At 37.3% G+C, this 20,141-nt stretch overlaps 2 protein-coding genes across 2 annotated transcripts; both read right to left on the bottom strand.

The window, feature by feature from the left end:
- Nucleotides 1-1,130: 1,130 nt before the first annotated feature.
- On the bottom strand, nt 1,131-2,048 carry LOC127176764 (olfactory receptor 51I2-like). Its single transcript, XM_051128542.1, has one exon. It carries the CDS (start codon nt 2,046-2,048, stop codon nt 1,131-1,133), a length of 918 nt encoding a protein of 305 aa, XP_050984499.1.
- Nucleotides 2,049-10,329: 8,281 nt separating this feature from the next.
- LOC127176755 (olfactory receptor 6N1) lies at nt 10,330-11,277 on the bottom strand. The gene has a single exon (XM_051128534.1). The coding sequence runs from the start codon at nt 11,275-11,277 to the stop codon at nt 10,330-10,332; it is 948 nt and encodes a 315-aa protein (XP_050984491.1).
- Between the last annotated feature and the right edge of the window lie 8,864 nt (nt 11,278-20,141).

Genomic DNA, 20,141 nt, shown 5'->3' on the forward strand with positions numbered 1-20,141 from the left:
TAAAATTGTTTTTCTTAAAAAACACTTACTCCATATCTACAGGCCTTACTGTTTTCATATCATGTATCACTGTGATGTTTCACAAAACAACAAACTTTAAAATAGTTTTGTCTTACTACTGAAAATTAGATCATCTTTGGTGAAATCTACTTTCTTTCAGATACGTCACTAGTGTAAGCTTCATGGCAAATACTTTTACATCACTCTTGTCAACGGATCCCATAGTTACAATATTTTTTTTTTTTTTTTTTTTTTTTTTTATTGCGTTTTCCCCCACTCTACCCTGGGCCTAACATAAAAAAGCACTTCCTTACAAAGTCATACATTGTTTGTTGTGCAAGTTATTAATTTATTTACTTATTTTACAATTATTTGCTTCAATAAGATCTAGTAGTGCTCGTTTATGTCGAAATGATTGAGGTGGTCAATTATATTAAAAATATTTTCACAGAAGCCTAGATTGAATATAAAAATCTAGAATTTAAAATTAGAATGTACATTGGCTGGTATAATGTCCTGTCCTAAATATTGCAAGAATAATAAGAACATTAAAAAATATAATTGCACAATACAGAGAAAATCCCAAACTGAATAACGAATATCTTATATATCCAAGATTTTCAAACAACAAAGTAAAAATATGTTGCATTTTCCATTTTGCATTGGCCTAAGTTCCGTCACTGACCTGGTGAAAAAAAAAAAAAAAAAAATAATGCTCTTATGTTTTTTTTTTTATAGCATACAACTAATGAATTAACATTAGTTAATGAATTATGAACAAACATGAATTACATAATAAACAACAATAAACAATATACAATAAACAATAGATTTAGTTTTTCTTTTTATTAAAATCCATCAAATCTTTAATTTATGATAAGAAAATTGCAAAATAATACATTGTATCACATTATGGCAGTGCTATTGCACCTAAAATTGTCCTGTCTCTGTAATCGTGCTGGTTTTTGGTCCTTTTATTTATTTATTTATTTACTCCTGCAATTAGTAAAAGTATTAAATTAATTAAGTGTGAAACTTATAATTTAGCTGGTTTACAGATCTTAAATAAATAAATAAACCAACAAACAAACATTTCTATATTCTATGTGCAACATTTGTTACCAGGGCACCTACTTAAATGGGTTTATGAGGTAAATAATTTTTTTGCGAATATCAGGTAGGTTTAAAGCATAAACAAGCGGGTTGAGGATGGGTGGTATAATAAGAAACTCCAGTGAAAGAAAAACTGACAGCCCTACAGGAAGATTTAAAGTCACAACCCGACTCAAAGTAACATCAGAAATAACAGCAACTGAGAAATTCAAAAGGACCACTATGTGTGGAATACAAGTTTGATACGCTTTGCCTTTGAACTGTGATGAACTTCTTTGACAAATGATGAGAATTTTTAGATAAGAGTATAATATTAAACACAAAGGGATGACAGAAGTTACAATTATTATAAACATGCCAAAAACATTATTAACTACAGTGTTTTCACAGGAAAGCTTGACTACTTCATAACTGTGGCAGTATACCTTAAACAATTTGTTTCCACACATTGTCAGTTTTGTAGTTAAAAGACCAGCAATACCAAGCAAAATCATTGGATAAGCCAAGTTCACAACTATTAAAATAGTTAGAAACCTTGGAGTAATTATGTTGTGGTATTGTAAAGGTTTGCCAATTGCAGCAAATCTGTCAAATGCCATTAACATTAATATTGTATACTCGTTTGCTGCATATGTGAAAATGACAAAAGACTGGAAGAAACATGCTTCACGGGAGATTGAGTGTATATCAGACAGCAAGTCTGTCAGTACTCTTGGGAAAAAGCCAGCTGTACCAAACACAGAGTTGACAGACAAACATGAAATCAGAATGTACATTGGCTGGTGTAATGTCCTTTCCAGAAATATTGCAAGAATAATAAGAACATTAAAAAATATAATAGCACAATACAGAATAAAGCCCAAGCTGAATAAAGAATATCTTATATGTCCAAGATTTTCAAACAACATAAAATAAAAATGTGTTGCATTTTCCATTTTGTATTAGCCAAAGTTCTGTCACTGACCTAGTGGGGGGGAAGTCAAAGTTTTTAAATAGCATACAGCTGATGAATAAGCATTAGTTAATGAATTTTAAACAAACATGAATTATCAATAAACAATAGTATATGTATAAATAAACATTAACTTAGATCCACAAATGCTATCAATAATTGTCTTTTTTTTTTTTTTAAATCAACATTAGTCAAGTGTTTCAGTAGCTTTAAACACACATTATATAATTTAAATACCTTGTGTGCTACACCTTTGAATGACCATTGGTGCTTCTTCATTTAAAGTATGACAATGAACTCTACTGTGTTTTATAAGAACTGTAAGTCACCAGTATTCTAGTGTTTTTATAGGATCTAACATGTCTCAGGAGGCCTCTGTTCTTTTGCTTGAAGTACACAAGCCCCTCCTAAGTTTGATTTTACTAGAAACATGTTGTTGTTGTTATTAAGGAATTGTTGTAGCTGTTAACTCTTCTCACCTCTTGGGACCCCACGAAATATGTTTGGAAGTGGGTATTTAGCTTGTAGGCAGAGATGTAACATCATACAGGCTTTCTCATATCTGCCCATCTGGGACCTGATGAATTAACTTCCTTCTGACAGAGTTTTGTGCATTTTTGTATAATATGCTAAATTTTGTGTTTTCTTTGTGACAAACTTAAATGTAATGAGTTGAGCATATTTTGATGTTATGAAATTTGTTGAACTCCTTTTAATGGAACTGTGTAATTTGTGTATTGTAATGCTGATAGATGTAACTCAGTTCATCTAAGATCTGGTGAATTGCCCAGTCATACTGAGTAATACATTTTGAAGTTATGGAATTTGATGGACTCCCTTTGATGAAATGGTGTAAAACTTGATGGATACAACTCAATTCCAGTTTAATCTTCTTAATGAAAAGATAACAAATAACAAATCCCAATCTAACCCCTGGTTAGCAGACTCTCTATGATTACTATGGTCTCTATTACTCAATTAGATTTGGAGATAAACTTTTCAGTGCTGTGTCATACTGTCAGCATACTGTCTGTCCTGACAATAGCATGTCAGTTCCGAATGTTTAGATGAAACCAGCTTAATGCTACAATGACAGCCAAAATTTCTGTCAGGACCACTAGTCAAAGTTGATTGATACCTGTCAAGTAGGGCTGCAACGATTAATCGCACGATGTTGTGAGGCGCGTTTAGTCAATGAAGCCGGTACTTTGATTAGTAGTAAAGCTCCATCACGCTCAGCTGAACGCACGTGATGGAGCTTCACTGACTAATCAAAATCGCGATTCGATTTTGCGTGCGATTTTGGCATTGAGTGCTTTACGGCGCCTCACGACATCGTGCAGCTGAACGCACGTGATGGAGCGTTGCAGCCCTACTGTCAAGGTATGTGTCCCTCAACGGTTGTGTATCTGTGTGTCTCTGAGTGGTATTTTCAATATCTAAAAGTTCTGTTTTGTTGAACTGCCCCATCTAGACATGTTTGATTCTTTGTACTACCAACTACCTCCCAAGCACATAAGAATGTAATGATAGTGTTGTATTCCTGTATGTAGACATGGATCAGATAAGTCAGCTGATGCAAGCTTGACTGATGTGACCCTCCAGAGCTGGTGATATATGCTTGGCAATCCTGTGCCATTAGAGTTTCTCAACCTTCCAGACTCCGTAGGCTATACGGTCTTCATAGACCTGTCATAATTGCTATGTGGTGAGAGATACAAGCCAAAGAAACATCTCAAGTCATGCTCTTCTGGAATGCATCCTCAGTCCCAGCCCTTGCAAATGATTGAGAACAATGTACCAGAATGCCAGCTTTTTTGAATTCCACTAAAATTTGTTAGTCCTTGAGGTAATTTAGTACACGGGTGCCCTGGAATGGAGTCAGAGCAGCATCTATGCACTTGTCATGGCCATGGCTATGAAGGCTGTTCATGAACTCGCAGCCTGCTCTGTCATGGTCAAGTGGTCTGTCGATGTCCCTGCTCTGCCTGCCCTGCCATAGCTCCTTGCTGAAGCTAGGTTTAGATCGCGAATATGAGCCTGATGCTGAATGTATTGTGGAAGTGCGCTCTGGAAATAACAGCGAGTATTACGTTTTCTAAGTAAGTAAAGTAAGTATTAAGTATTCTAAGTTTCAAAAGGTTTTATTTTATTCTTCTGTAATTGTTCTTAAAATACCAAGAGAGTTTTTTTTGCTATTGGAGCATACAGGATCCATGCTACTGGATATACAGGTCTGGGTCGCTAAAGACGCGAATATGTAATAGTGATTGGTGAAACAGTCATTAGAGACAGTTAGAGACAGTTAGAGTTCTCATTTTGAGAGAAAAGAGTGAGCCCAGAGCAAGGACAGAATGGAATACACTTCACTAAAGAGATCAAATTTGAATTTCCAACAACTTTGGGCTCATTTTCATTCAAGTTGTGGCTACACAGACTTACAACTGTTCTGTAATTTCAACTGTGTTGATTCAGAGCAGGAAGCCAGGGCAGAGCCGCTAGAGCTGAAGAGCATCAGGATGGAGCAGGCAGAGCAGAAGAGTACCAGGGCGGAGCAGAGGACAACCGCATGGAGCAAGGAAAGCAATGCTCCATGCGGCCCGAGTCCGACCCGAGCCCATCTTTTTTCCCCTTCTCCCAAAACAGCTTTAATTGCTAAAACAGCTACTACTGTTTTAGCAATTAAAATAGTTCAGTTTTGTATGTAATGGCAAAGTGATTGTATTTTGTTTCATTTTTTTTATTAAGTTAATTTAGAAAAACGTTTGGAGCATTTTTTTGTTTGTTAAATATAAGTTTTTGTTTTTTTAAATTAACGACCAAGCGGTCAGCGGCAGACAGTGAGTTGATCATAGACTGTTTAATCAGTTTTGCCTTCTCAAATCAGGACCTGCCTAAAGTAAAATCTATAGATATAAAACAGTTAAAATTATATAACAGTTAACTAACATTTGTAAACATTTTATTTATTTATTTATTTTTAAATCATAAACTACAACAAAACATATAATTTTACATACATATAACATATAATTGACTTGTTATACATAAATATCTGGCTACATTGTAATAACCTCAATATATATATATATATTATGTGTCCTTCGTACTTTGTATTACAAGTGTTTTGAAGCCTTAAAATTGCTAAAAAAAAGCAATTGTTTACTCACAAAAATTCTACAGCAATACAAAGATGTGAATTTTTATTTTTGATAAATCAGACTCATATTTGTGGCTCATATTTTACTCATAAACTGAATATAGGAATTTAATACAAAGGGAACTATGACAGATTACCCCCAAGTTGACCTACAAATTGGTATCATGGAGATTTTACATGTATTTATGCAATTACTTGCATGGCTTAATAGGGCCATGTTAACCAAAACTTTAAGAAACACAAAACCTGCATCCTAATTTGTCCACTTTGCCGGTATTCATCTGACTGTTTTTAAGTTCATCAGACAGACTAGATACAACTGACCCCTAGTGGTTTCTAAAGGAGGTAACAAAATACATCTCACACAGAGGATCCAAATATATTTCTGTACCCACGTCTCCATTTTCTTTTATTAAGAATGAACCAACTGTAATTTTCCTACAGGATGCTGCTTCAGCAAATGATTTCAGTGTATTTACATAGATAATGCAAAGGAATATGCAATCTTTTAGTGAAAATAAAGCAAGTCATATAGTGTACAACAGATTCTTCCGAATGGAACACAATGCTTCCATCCCGCTTCTTGAGGGATGAAAGTCGGCCTGCAATCTCTTGGTTCTGGTCCTGCGTTTGCCAAGGTGGTATGTGGTGTACACTTGCAGTTTGAGGCAAGACCAGATGGGCATCCCCTTATCTCCTAATCCTGCACACTTTGCTTCCTGTCACATCTAAAATATCACAAATGGGTAAAATTCCATAAAAAAAAATATTTAAAATGAAACACATCCTCACTTTATTTGACACTAAGAAGTTACTGCACTTGTTGTTTGCACTTAATACGACTATTTTTGGTTTAGACTAATTTTTATTTATACTGTTTTTATTTATATTTGTAAAAAGATCTTCAATTAGGTCAAATTTTCTAGAAGCTCATAATTCATGTACAGTTCTAAGGTCTGAAGAGACTCACATGAAATGATACAAGAGAGAAGCCAGTCAGTCAAGTTTGTAATGTATGTAAATGCAGGAAATGGGATTCAAATCGAAAATAATTTCCCCCATTCTGCTGCTCTAAGACCTGCTCATGTCAAGTCTGCTGCTCCAGGGCCTGTTCACGTCAAGCTTGCTGCTCCAGGGCCCGTTCACCTCATGTCTGCTAACATCACGCCTGCTAAACCAGGGCTTGCTTACACCATGCCTGCTACTCCTGAACCTGTTCACGTCAGGCCTGCTCACAAGATGGCCGCCACGCCAGAGCCCCTGGCAAGATGGCCGCCTCGCCAAAGCCCTCCGGCCAAGATGGCTGCTATGCCAGAGTCTCATCACAAGATGGTTCCCACACCTAAATCTCATCACAAGATGGCCACAATGCCAGCACATGCAGCTGGCATCCCTGTGGTCACAGGTCTGGCAGGTCTCCCCCTATCCACTGCGCTGCCCGTAATAGCCATTGCTATTTTGAGTGTGTGGACTGCACACTGCACTCCAGAGGCCTCTCCTGTCTAAGAATCTGTCGCAGAGGTCTCATCTGTACACTAGTCTGCATCAGAGGACTCTCCTGTCCACAAATTTGTGCCAGTTCCTCCAGAGGTGGCAGCTCCTGCTGCAGAACCTGCTGAGGAAACGGCACCACATGCGGATCCCTGTCCTGCCGGCTCCGCCATGGCTTCCTGCCCTGCCCTGCCCGCTCCGCCATGGTTCCCTGCTCTGCCTGCTACGCCATGGCTACATGTATTCCTGGATCTGACATGGCGGATTTCCATTCCATTGTCCCATTGTCTGTCACTGTTCCATGGCTCAGTTCCAACATGGTTCTATAGTCTGATCCTGTTCCACGGCCAAGGTCCTCCAGTGCTTCACAGTCCAGGCCCACGTCTGCTCCATGATTCAGGCCTGCCACTGCTCCCTGGGCCAGGTCCTCCTCTGTTCCACTGTCTACCACTGCTCCACGGCCCAGGACCTACATTGTTTCACTGTCTGCCACTGCTTCATGGTCCAGGTCTACCACTGCACCATGGCATCTGGTCTTGCCCATTGTTTCATGGTTCCATGTCATGATTTCTGATCCTGTTCCCCTGCATGGGCCTGGCCCTCAGTCTCTCCCCCTGTTTTGCCTCAGCTCCACCACCCTCCAGGACTTTGTGGGGTTGTGTGGGTTTTGTTAGGGCGTCTGGAGCCACCCTTAGAGGGGGGGACATGTAACGTGGGGTTGTTTGAGTTTTGTTTCATGTTCATGTTTTCATATTTTTGTATGTTTGATTCATGCTGTTTTGCTGCTTCCCTTGCCCTCATGTATTCCTGCTATTGGTTCCTTAGTTAAATGTGTCATGTTCTCATTGGTTGTTCTTGTCATGTGTCTGTTTGTTCATTGGTTGGTTTGTGTCACGTGACCTTCATTGTTTGCTATAAGTAGCCCTCATGTTGCTATTGTCTCTTGTCGTTTATTGATGTTGTAATCTTGCTGTTTTGGTGAGTCTGTGTTTCAAGTCTGTTTCAAGCCAAGTCTGTTCAAGTCTGTTCATGTCAAGTCAAGTCTGTTGGATTATGTTTTGGATTATGTCTTCACTGTAAATAAAGCTGCATTTGGGTTCTCATCACAACTCGCCGCTCCAGTGGACTCGTTCGTTACAGGTGTTGGGTAGGATTAGGATTAGGATTACCTTGCTTTTGGAGAGATGGAGGTGGGGTAGTAGAAGTGAGGGTAAGTACATCCTGAACAGAGCACAAGTGAATTACAGGTGGGGGTTTTCAGAGCATCTGAAGGTAGCATCGTTGGGAGGGGAGGGGTTAGATGCCTGTCAGAGAAATTAAGCATTTTCTGTGTAAATGGCAGCATGTGTTTACCACCCATGAGGAAGACTATGGATGTACTCCTGTCGTAAAACATGGATGTACTCAGATCCCCACAGCAGATGCAGCACCTATCAGTGAGTGATGTAGGCCGGTTCCCCCATCCCTGTATAAAGAGATTCTTGGGTTACTGCAAGGTATGTTGGAAGGGGGGATTTTTAGAGAAAACTGTAGCCCGTGGGCCATACCCATAGTAGAAGCCTTCACCCTTGTTAATCCAGGAGTAGAGTGGGACTTGGTGATTTTGTGTAGACTATCGTAAACTGAATGGTGTAACTAAGAAGGATGCATTCCCCCTCCCAAGAATAGAAGATTCCTTGACCAGCTTGACTCAGGCAGAGTGGTATTCAACTCTAGATCTTGCTAGTGGTTATTGGCAAGTACAGGTGAACAAAAAAGACGAGGAGAAGACTGCATTTACTACACCTATGGGCCTATTTGAATGGGAGCATATGCCCTTTGGGCTCTGCAATGGACCTTTCAAGGGTTAATGCAGTGGTGTTTAAACTGCCCCTTGAAGAAGTCCACTTTGGTATACTTGAATGATGTTATTGTGTTTTCTAAGGATTTCAGGACCCATTTGGAACATCTAGGTGCAGTGTTTCAAGATTTGGAGCGGTATGGGCTAAAATTGCAAACCAAGAAGTGCCAGTTATTCTGCAGACAGGTGAAGTTTCTGGGAAATTGTGTCAGTGGAGAGGAAGTATAGCCCCTGTCCCAGATAAGTTAACAGTGGTAAGAGAATGGCCCACCCATAAAACAGTGAAGCAGGTATGATCTTTTTTAGGGTTTGCAGGGTATTATCGACAGTTTATCAGATGCTTCTCTCAGACTGTTAAGCCTTTGAAAGGGTTGTTGGCAGGTAGAGGGCAAAACAAGTATCAAAATTTGCAGAGTACTGAATGGACCACAGAGTGTGAGGCTGTTTTTCAGCAACTGAAGAAAGAGCTTGTTCAAGCACCTACTGTAGCTTATGCAGATTTTTCAGTGCCTTTTTTGGTGTTTACAGATGCTAGTAATCAAGGATTGGGACCAGTATTAGCATAACAGCAACAGGGGGTAGAGCATGTGATAGGCTATGCGAGTAGAAGCCTTCATCCAGCTGAACGAAACAATGCGAATTATAGCTTATTTACATTATAACTGCTAGCAATGAGGTGGGCCATCACTGAAAAATGTAACGACTACTTGTGGGGCGCTAAAGTGATAGTGCTAACTGACAACATTCGCTTAGTACATCTTCATACTGCTAAATTGGGGGCAGTAGAGCAGAGGTGGGTGGCCCAGTTGGCAAACTACGACTATAAGATAAGATATTGGTCAGGGAGGGCTCATGTTAATGCTGAAGCCATGTCAAGGCTGCTGGTTTCAGACTTTCCATAAGCCAGTGCCCCAGATTGCTGTAGGGCAGCTGAACATGGCAATGGTGAAAGCCCCAGGTGGACACCCTAGTGATACGCCCTCTGGGTGGGGATGGGATCCAAAACAGTGGCGAGATTTACAAGGACAAGATGCAGTTTTGAGGAGAGTTTTAAGATATGTTGAGGTAGGAAGTTTGCCCTTGAGAGTGGAATGACTGGCCCACCATGCAGAAGCACACAATAGCTTATAAACTTCAGGTTGTTAAAAAAAAGCAAAAACATTATTATATTATATTTTTAAATATTATTTTATATTACATAAGGAGAAAAGTTTAAGAAAAGTAATTATTCAGTCACTGTATAGAGAGCAGTTTTGCGGGCAATGTGAAAATGTTAAGAAATGTCATTTTTTTTCCCTAATCATTTGTTTAGAGACATGTAGAGGTATTCACATGAGCTTGAAATGAGAGAAGTGATTTTTACATCAACACTATAAAAATGTATGGTCAGGTGGTCTGTAAAACAAAGATGAAGAATGAGACTTCAGTAGTTTATTTCATTTCTAATGTCATTTGTTAAAATATTGCCACACAGTTTGGACCTTTTATAATTAAATTTGCACATATCATTAGTAACAACATTGTTGTCCCACAACAATAATATTATTAATACAGTAATTTCCAGTCATCATCATCATCAACATGTGATAGTTAAGCTAAATCATGTGAATGTGTAAAGTGAATGAAAAGAAAAGCCGACTAGCCATCACATCACAACAAAATGTTTTCAACAAAAATGGAAAAATTGAAAGAAAAAAAAAAGAAAAATCATAATACAAGTTGTTTCAGTTAAATCTCACAAAAAAATCTAGTGTTACAGTTTTAAGATTAACTTTATTCAAATACTTCTACTTTGTTTTTAAAAAACAGCCTCATCACTTCCTTCCGTAGTTTTGTCAGATTTAGTCCATAAATAAGAGGATTTAACATGGGAGGAACAAGTAGAAATTCCATTGCCATGAAATTACGCAAATCTTGTGGCATACTCCTCGAACCATACCGGGTGTACAGCACATCAAACAGCAATGCAGCAGTCACATTGAGCAATGCAAGAAGATGTGGTACACAAGTCTGTATGAATTTGTTTCTGCCCTCTCTTGACGTTCTGCATTTTCCAACCAAGTGAATGTATGAGCAAAATATCAATACTGCATGTCCAAAATATATAATAATGATTACATACCCAATCACATTATTTAATGTTGTAGAAAAACAAGAGAGTTTAACAACTGACCAGTTTTCACAATATAGCTTTTCAATAGTAGAGCCACATAAGGTTAGCCTTGATGTTAATACAATTAGAACGCACATGCAAAAAAATGGAGAAAGCCAGCAGAAAAGGATGCATTCTAGAATCCTCTGGTTGGTCATTACTGAATGATACTCCAGTGGTCTACATATTGCCACATACCTGTCATATGCCATCACTGTTAATGTTGAAAAGTCACACAGAACAGATGAATAAATTACAAATATCTGAACCAAGCATCCAGCAAAGGAAATCATATGATACTGGGATAATAAATCATACATGAATTTAGGGTAAAATCCAGCTGTCCCAAAAAGTCCATTCATACACAAATTACATATAAAAACATACATTGGCTCATGAAGCTTCTTATGCGAGATGACAGTGTAAATTATAATCACATTACAAAACACAATTAATGGATAATACAATGCAGTCAAAGAAAAAAACACAAATCTGTTTCCCATCATATCATTTAGTCCAGAGAGTGTAAATACTAAGACAATGGACTCATTCTCCAGTGGTGGCTGCATCTGGAATAATATGCAAAGTCTTATTATAATGCTATCATTGTGCATTAATTAGAAAAAATTATTTATACATTAATTTGATAATTTTTATATTCAGTTATTTTGTCCAGTTAGCTAATAGAAACATTAAATACTCTAAAGGCAGCATACAGTGGATCATCAAAGTTTCAAGCAAAAAATTAAATGGTTAAAATCTTACCACAGTCTCTGTTTGTAAATTTGAGTGTTGTGTAAAAGGTTAATTTGGTCTGATATATATGAGAGAGCCTCATGCTAATTGGCTCTCTTGAGGATTTTTCTTTTTTTTTTCTTCCACACCTTCTTTCAACCTTTGAAGAGCCCCCCCCCACCCCCCCCCCCCCCCCCATAGCTGAAAAAATAAATACATAAATAAATAAACAATATAATATAATATAATATAATATAATTAAAATAATGTAATACAACATAATATAGTGTTCGATATATCCTTTCAACTATGAAAAGTGTAATAATATTATTCTTAAATGAACTGCTATCATGCTTGGCTCCACTAGTATTTGGCCACTACCAAAAGCATTAGGTGTTACGTGTCTCCGGTGTGCTGTTTGTCTTTTTTGTCTTGTTTAAATGTGTTTTTACATCTACACACATATAAATGGACTTAAACTTCGACAGGACAACTCATTTTTCTGCTTCTCACTGGTGCCCGGCTATGGCACTTTCTTACAGTGTTTCATCTCGCTACGTGAACCCGCCAGCCTGCCTACCTGGCAGTGTTTGTGGTGTGCTCGCTGCGGGCGGAGTGCCTGCATTGCTCACAGTAGTGTTTTGTGGCATGGCGGACTACATTGTTGGGTTTTCCTGCTTGCCGTTTGGGGTCTGCTCTGCCCTCCTTTGGGCTCTGTGGCAGACGTCAAGTCATTGAGTGTTCCTGTTTGCCTCTCCAGGTCCTAGAGTTTGCACTTGTTTGGACTCTGTGGCATTTGAGGCACAATGTGACTTTGGTTGCTTGGTGTGCTGTTTCATGAGGGACTTTTGGTTGCTGCATGAACCAAGATCACAAAAGGCCAGGCAGTGACCCAGAGCACAGCCAGGATGGCTGGAGTTGATGGATGGAGGAACCATGGGGGAAAAGGCCTTAATGACACCATGGGGATGAGCGATGGAGACAAGTGGAGCAGATGGAGAGGGCTGAGGTAGAGCTCCCCATCTTTGCCTCAGTCGCATGAGCCGGAGACAGAGACCCGTAAGTCCATGGTTAAGCCAGAGGGATGGAGGAAAGAGGTGAAGCCGGAGGAGTAGAATCCCTTGGTGAAGACAAGTTAACAAATGACTAATGCAGAGCCAGAGAGATGAGGGAGCCATGTGGAGCCGAGTGGGATGTCGGGCAGAGATGGGAAGTAACGAAGTACAAATACTTTGTTACTGTAACTAAGTAGATTTACTTTACTATTTATTTTTCTGACTACTTTTTACTTTTACTCCTTACATTTTACACAAATATCTGTAATTTCTGCTTATTACATTTTCAAACCAGACTCATTATTTTAGTTTTAATCAGCATTTGGATTGGTTAGTCTTGATTGGCAATATGATTCGGCTCGCACGCGTTTCATGTCTTCGCCAAACGGTTTCTATCAGAGTAGTCATTGCAAGTGACTCAAGAATGGAGTGAAAGCGCCCAGTGGATCCTAGAGGCAAAACTACTGATGTTTTCAGGACTTCAAGTGCACGTCAGTTTCATCTGTAAACAGGCTGCTAAGAGTTGCTAGCAGTTTAATGATTAACTACATAAACAAAGACAAAACTACAGCAGTAGTACTATAAACAAAACAAAATTAGATTACTATCATCACTCAAAATATGCTAAATATGCTAAAGGTATGCTAAACATTATTATTATCTACTGTAAAGTTACAGTAGTAATTTAGCAGACAAATGGTATAAAACATTGTTTTGTAATACGTTCAGAGGGAGCTGGGGCAGATAACAACACAACCCTTACAAAAATTTAAACCAAAATCCATGGTTGAGCCATGGTTTTGCTATACTAACCATAGTCTAACCATGAGATGTGTAGTAAAACTATAGTTGTAGTTAAATTAAAACAGACTGTAATCAATCTGCCAAAAAAAAAAAAAAAAAAAAAAAAAAAAAAATCTCATGGTAATGCAATAACATGTTCACTTAGGATTTTTCTGTAAAGATACTGTCATGATGTAATCGTTATTGTACTAATTTTAACATTTAGGCAATTTAGAAAAAAATCTTAAATCTATAGTATTTAAGCCATTTTAAGATAAAACAATACCTTAATGTGATACCTTAAATTTACCTTAAATAAAATTGTTACTGCAAATAAAATATAATGAGGTGGATGTTTTGCAACAAGGTGGAGACAGTTCTGCTCATAACAGTAAATGGCTGATGAGAAAAGTGACAAGAAAATTAGTGGAAAAAAGCAAACATACACAAAGTAAGATGCAGAGAGATATCATGGCAAATGAAGAGACTGAAATGGAAAAGTAAAGGTACAGTTCAAGAAAGAGCCTTTTTCTTATTTTTTTCAGGGCCACAGCCTAATGTTTTAAACATTTATTTAAATGTGATGGTCATACAAAAAAAATCCTGGTTTTAGAATTTGTTGTGGGTGTATAGGATGGCCTGGATGAGTGTGAAATTTCCCAGCCTGAAATTTTGTCCCAGTCTGGCCCTGTTCTACATGGTGGTTGTTTAGCCTTGATACAATCATTAGCTAACAAATTTTAAATGTAAGCTATTTTGTATTAATGTGTTAATATGATATGAGGTCCAGTTACCAGTGTGACACTAAAACAGGTAGTAGTAATGGGTACTTTGTACTTACATGTCTGAGCCCATACTTCTTTACTTTAACTTAAGTAAGAAAGTGTAGTCAGTACTTCTACTTTTACCACAATATTTTAAACATGAGTATCTGTACTACTACTTGAGTGAAGGATGTGTGTACTTTTGCCATCTCTGATGTCAGTCCACGGTGAAGATGGGGGGGGGGGTCAAGGTGGAGTTGATGGGTCAAAGGGTGAGGGTGGAATCTGGAAAAAGAGACAGGCGATTGTCATGCCTAGACAGAGCTGGGGACTGGAAGGTCCAAGGTTAATCAGAATGCTCAGATGGAGCTGACTGATAATGACCTGACAGACTGACAGGAACCAGCGGAGACGAGGCCAAAGAACAGGTTGAGTCTGGAAGAGGAGTTGGGAGAGGAAGGCTGGGTGGAAACTCAGGGGACTTCAAGATGGGTGGAGATGCAGTTCATTTTAGGTCTGTGCGGAACCACCAGAGACACAGGAGAACAGGAGCTGGGTGGAACCAACAGGGATAGAAGATTCAAGGGAATAACCTCTAAACACTCAAAATAAATTTTAGGCCAGGCTCAGCTCACCCTCAGTGTAGGTGGGGGTTACCTCTATGCCCTCGAATTCCACAAGCACTCCCTTGATGATGGACAATGTTGCCAGCTCGCACACCTGGTCAGACATTTCATGATTCGGGGCTATGTTTTGCTTAGTCCTCTGAGGTGGCTAATGTATCATGGCACACTCAAGCTCTCTGTCTGTGGTGGGTCCTGGCATCATGTCCATGCAGCGTGGTGATGGCTGGCTGGGTTCTGGGTCAAGGGCTATGTTGGAAATGCCAAGGTGCTGGAGTACCCAGCCCAAATACTCCAGTAAACTCCTCTGTTCAAGGAGGAGGAGTAGACACTCTGGCTACACATACACTGTAGGCAAATGTGGCCCAAATTTTATGAACACAAACCACATGGAATCTGATCTTTTCAATTCCAATTTGTGCCACTTCAATATGTGGTACTAAATCCAATACAGGTCAGAAGTTGTGCAATGTGACTGCAGTTGAAACAGTCATGTTGGGACTCTAGATCGACATTTGTCATAATTTTGCGCTGACAGGAGACACTTCAAAGATTTTACATACCCAAAGTTATCAAGACAGTTGCAGGTAATCAGTAGAAGTGTGATGTGTCAGAACTCATAAGTATTACAGTGACAACTCTATATACAAGTAAAAAGTTGAAAACTTCTGCTGTCTTTTGTCATATCCTTGTTTTTATTTTTCATATTGCCTGCACATAATTTTTCCTGGCTTCTGTAGCAGATCACACTATAAATAAATGCCTAATCGCTAACTTACTGCGCAAGTTTCACCAGATTCACAGTTTCCCTGTGAAATTGGGCTATTTTTTGCACTGTTCCCGCAGATTATTTTTCAGTTTTGTAGGTTGACGCGACCCCACTAATGTGATATTCCCCCCCTGAACATGGTTGGTCTAGTTTTGGAATAGTTTTGAGAAGCAATTTGCAGATTTTGTTGAGAAAACCTGGAAACCGTGCCAAAGTGCCAAATGCAGGAGAATCCAAGTAATCCGTCTTTAGTAATAAACAGTATGGCTAATTTAGATGCAATGTCAGACATGTTTAAGATACATTGAGCATCTCAGTTACCTTTAAATTATATTGATATATTCTGTAAAAAGATTTTTAAAAGTAAGATATGATGGCTAATTTGAACAGCTGAAGGCATCATGCAGTATAGGCAAAATGATGTAATCCATGTGGTTCCTCATATGACCTAATTTGACTATGATAAACAAGGTCATTAAAGGTCATTAATCATGTTTCCACTCTCAAATATTTTGCTACCCTTCATACCCAGAAGGTTTCTCTGTCCAAAGCTGCTCTCAGTGGGATCACTTAACAGATAATTATCTTGTAATGACAACACTTTAATTAAACCCCAATGACCATGCAATTACAGATGTAGTCTTTATAGCTTTAACTGACCTCTTCAAAAAGAAAAAAATGTAAAATATAATGAAAACAGCCATTCAATCATTCAAGACAAAACAAACACACTATTCAAACCATATTATTTTAGCTTTAAATCTAATTCAAATGTTTCTTTCAAATGGCTAACAAATTTATCCAACACTCTGAACACTTACTATACAGTGTGATTTATTAAAAACAATATAACCATGACATCTTAGTATTTGAGAGGGTTTTTATTAGATCAACCCCTTTAGGTTTTGAATTTTACAATATAATACTGTTATGGAGTGACAGAGGTGAGAAGCAGATGGATAAATCTGCATAGCTTTTATTAATAAACAAAGATGTGGTTATACAGAGGCTGGGGTTGAACAGTAGCGAACAGGTATATGAGGGCAAGACACAAGAGTAATCTGAGAACAGGCAAGGGTCCATCAATGGCAAACATAATCCAGGGGTCTAGGCAAAAGGGTAATCCAATGAGCGTACGAGAGATCCAGGGCAGGCAGCGAAATAGACAAGATGAGAAAACAAGGCTAGGAAATACAAAACTTTGAAAACTAGACTAGAACAAGACTAAAGAAACTTGGAGGGCTCTGTAGAGTTGCTAACACTTTAAGAGTGCTAAACGCAATGCAATACTCGGCAAATAGGAAGAGGAAGGTTGCACTAGACTTTAACATTGTCTGTCATGTTAACGGACAGGGTCGTAGAACTTCCACCATAATCTATTATTATCCGTCATTTTAGATTTCATATTTTAATTACAATAATGCATTAAATTGCTTATATTTTTGTTCACATCTTCATTTTTAATCATAAACCTACAGTGTTTAAAAACAACAAAATACACTAGTACTGAGTAAACAAACAAACAAAAAAAAATGCTATTAATAGATTAACATTTTTATATCGATTCTTAAATCCCAGTCGATCTTTTGGTCTACACTGTTTTCAGCTGATGAATGAACAGTACACAGTTCAACTTCCTTATATATAGGTGCTCTTACTACTAGAATTAATCACTATGTTTGATATTTACATTGAGACAAGTAATGCATTATAAACAATCATTACCTAAATCCTGAATGTATTTACCTCAAGCTGATGTGGTTCCTCACGCTTTCTTAATCACCTATAACACCTGGCCCTAACTACCACTTTCCCTACAATAATGTTTGAGACTGAAGTGTCCAAACACACAAACATTCATATAAACACAGTTATTAACGGGACATTTTTGTTATTATTATTATTAAAAAAACACTTTTAAATTCATCCATAAAAACAACATTGATAATTTGGAGATTAGCTATCATGGCAGCTGTATAACATAATACACATACCTTGATAATCAAATATAAATTGCTCAAAAAAGTATTTAAAAAGTATTTAAAAAGTTATATTTAACGAGAAAACGAGTGCGATCTCTTTTTATGTGACAATGAATGAATGAATGATGATCGTCACGGGCGGCGGCGCAACTGGAAGTACCGCTTCCCTACTTCTGTTCTCGGCCGCCATACTGTGAAATAGGCCTATGGATAATGAGAAATGTAGTCCGGGGTATAGTTCAACAGTCTGTGTGATGTGAACGTCAATGGAATAAGAGGGTGACATCTGGTGGTGAGCGGACCGAAGGCCACAGGCCAGATTCATGACAAATACAATGGTAATAGTGATAGTTTAACATGCAGATTTGCAGAGTGAAATTTTAACAAGTAACCTGCATTACCTGGACAAGGTTTTTGTACTTCCTGTCATATACCTTCCAGACTTCTTAATGTGGTTTACATAAAATTATCCCAAAATTCACTTTTGTAAATGTAAATGTCTTTAACCTAGTTGTAATGCCAATTTACAATTTCATATATTTGCATAATTCTTTCTTTTATTTATTTTTATTTTTATATTTATATATATATAGAGAGAGAGAGAGAGATTTTTTTTTCTAGACTAACAGTTTAGCATGTTACTTAGCAATTATAAGCCTTAAAAGATAAGTTGAAAGCTAAAAATTAACCAAATTAAGTTACCTGACATTTTTCCAAATTCATTTACTAGTCTCTAACTGTTTGCAAATTGGAATTTGATTTATTTTTACCAATTCACACTGCACCAGTAGATACCAACAAATGGCAACAAACAGGTTTGTCGGGTTTTGTCTGATCAATGTGTAATCACTGTTTGGTTGCTTGTTTTCATGGACTGAACATGGTGAATCAGGGTTTGTCAGGTCTTGGGATGTCTGAGAAGTGACATACTGTATTCGGGCGGCTGTTGGAATTGGTCTGTGTCTGTCAGTGTATAGTGAACTGGACTTTAGTCCTGCTTCAGATAAAGTCAAAAACAGTCTTTTAAACAATCATTTCATTCCACACCCATCCACTTAAGCAGGGGCCTTGCATTCAAATTCAGGAATTATAAACCAGTCACTATTTACTCCTGATTTGTATAAAACTCCTTATTAACTATTTTACATGTATGTATGTATGTATGTAATTTGCTACAGGTGCCATTAAATAACTAGGTCACACAGCATTCACTGGTATAGTAGCAAATATTTTTAGTGCACCATTAAATGATGAAACTCAAAACATGTAATTAACACATCATTAACTTGTTTTCACTCTTAATATGGTCCCTTGACCATTTCAGGAATGTGTCTTGACCACCACATCTCCCGGTGGGCTAAGATAAATGGCCCTTCAGGTTTAATTAGCTATTACAAACAACAGTCAAGTCCCTCTGGTCATAAGGTCAAAGGGCCAGTCCCAGTTAGGCTTATGACTGACGATTTATATGAACAATATTGCATCATTATATAGATTGTGACACTGACATGAATATGGGAACCATTGTGTATAATGTTATTATATGTGTATAGTGTTATTACTATTATTATTATTATTATTATTATCATTATTATTATTAACTAGCTGCTTATTAGAATGCATATTACTAGCATATTGGCTGTTTTAGTATTAGTACTTACAAAGCACATATTAATGCTTATTTTGCATGACCATATTTTTGATCCCTTAATCCTTCCCCATACCTAACAACTACCTTACTAACCATTAATAAGCTGCAAATTAGAAGTTTATTGAGGGAAAAATCTGTAATTAACAGTAAACATGTGCTCCCTATTCTAAAGTGTTACCTAAAAACTGTAGTTCTGTAGAGGACATACTATAGACCACTATACTACACTGTAAAATCTAATTAGTTGGGCTTACTTAAAAAAAGCATGCAAACCGATTGCCTTAAAAAAACTAAGTAAAGTGAAATAAGAATAGTATGTTGTAGTGACAAATGCTTAGTTAGTATAGTTTACTTACACGGGAGCTCTAGTAACTAAAAAAGAACTGTAGGGGGTACTTGATCATTTACTTTAGGCTTACACTTGACTTAGTATAGCTACTCACTGACTCCCAGAGTGCATTGCGGCATGAATAAATTATGCAATTGGTTTGTTTTACTGTTGTTGTTTTTATTTGCTAATTTTATTTACTGACTTGTGTCAGCAGTAACACAACAAAAAGAGAAAATAAAATAATATAATGGTTATTGTCACAATTAAAATAAAATTGAATTGTTACCATCGTTGTGATTCACATGCTGAATGTTGAAGTTTGTGACTTGAGCACATTATCACAAATATTAAAGTATTGTCTCAACCCAATAAAGTTTCTCAAGGTGTTTATGAAGAACAATAAAATTGTAAAAGATCATTAATAAATATAAAAAATACATTAGCTAAAGAATTGGAAAGATTTAGCTAATTGAAATAACAGAACTTGAAGGTTACCTTCTAAAAGCAACCTCCTTATTACTTTTCTTCCCTTGAAATCAAAAATTATGACTTCATGTTGCATTGCTGCATCAATAGGAAGAAAATTATAACAAGAAAAGCAAAGTTCCAAGTGCCCAACCAAACAGAACATTAATCACTATAATGGTAAGTAAAAAAAAAAAAATATAATAATAATAATAATAATAATAATAATAAAAATAAATAAAATAAGACACACCAACAACATTTTACGAAAATCA

This window comes from Labeo rohita, chromosome 15 (genome assembly GCF_022985175.1).
Source record: "Labeo rohita strain BAU-BD-2019 chromosome 15, IGBB_LRoh.1.0, whole genome shotgun sequence".
Classification (NCBI taxonomy): domain Eukaryota; kingdom Metazoa; phylum Chordata; class Actinopteri; order Cypriniformes; family Cyprinidae; genus Labeo; species Labeo rohita.

Coding starts and splice junctions, on each gene's coding strand:
- LOC127176764 (XM_051128542.1), bottom strand. CDS start 2,048: ATGGAAAATGCAACACATTTTTATTTTATGTTGTTTGAAAATCTTGGA.
- LOC127176755 (XM_051128534.1), bottom strand. CDS start 11,277: ATGCAGCCACCACTGGAGAATGAGTCCATTGTCTTAGTATTTACACTC.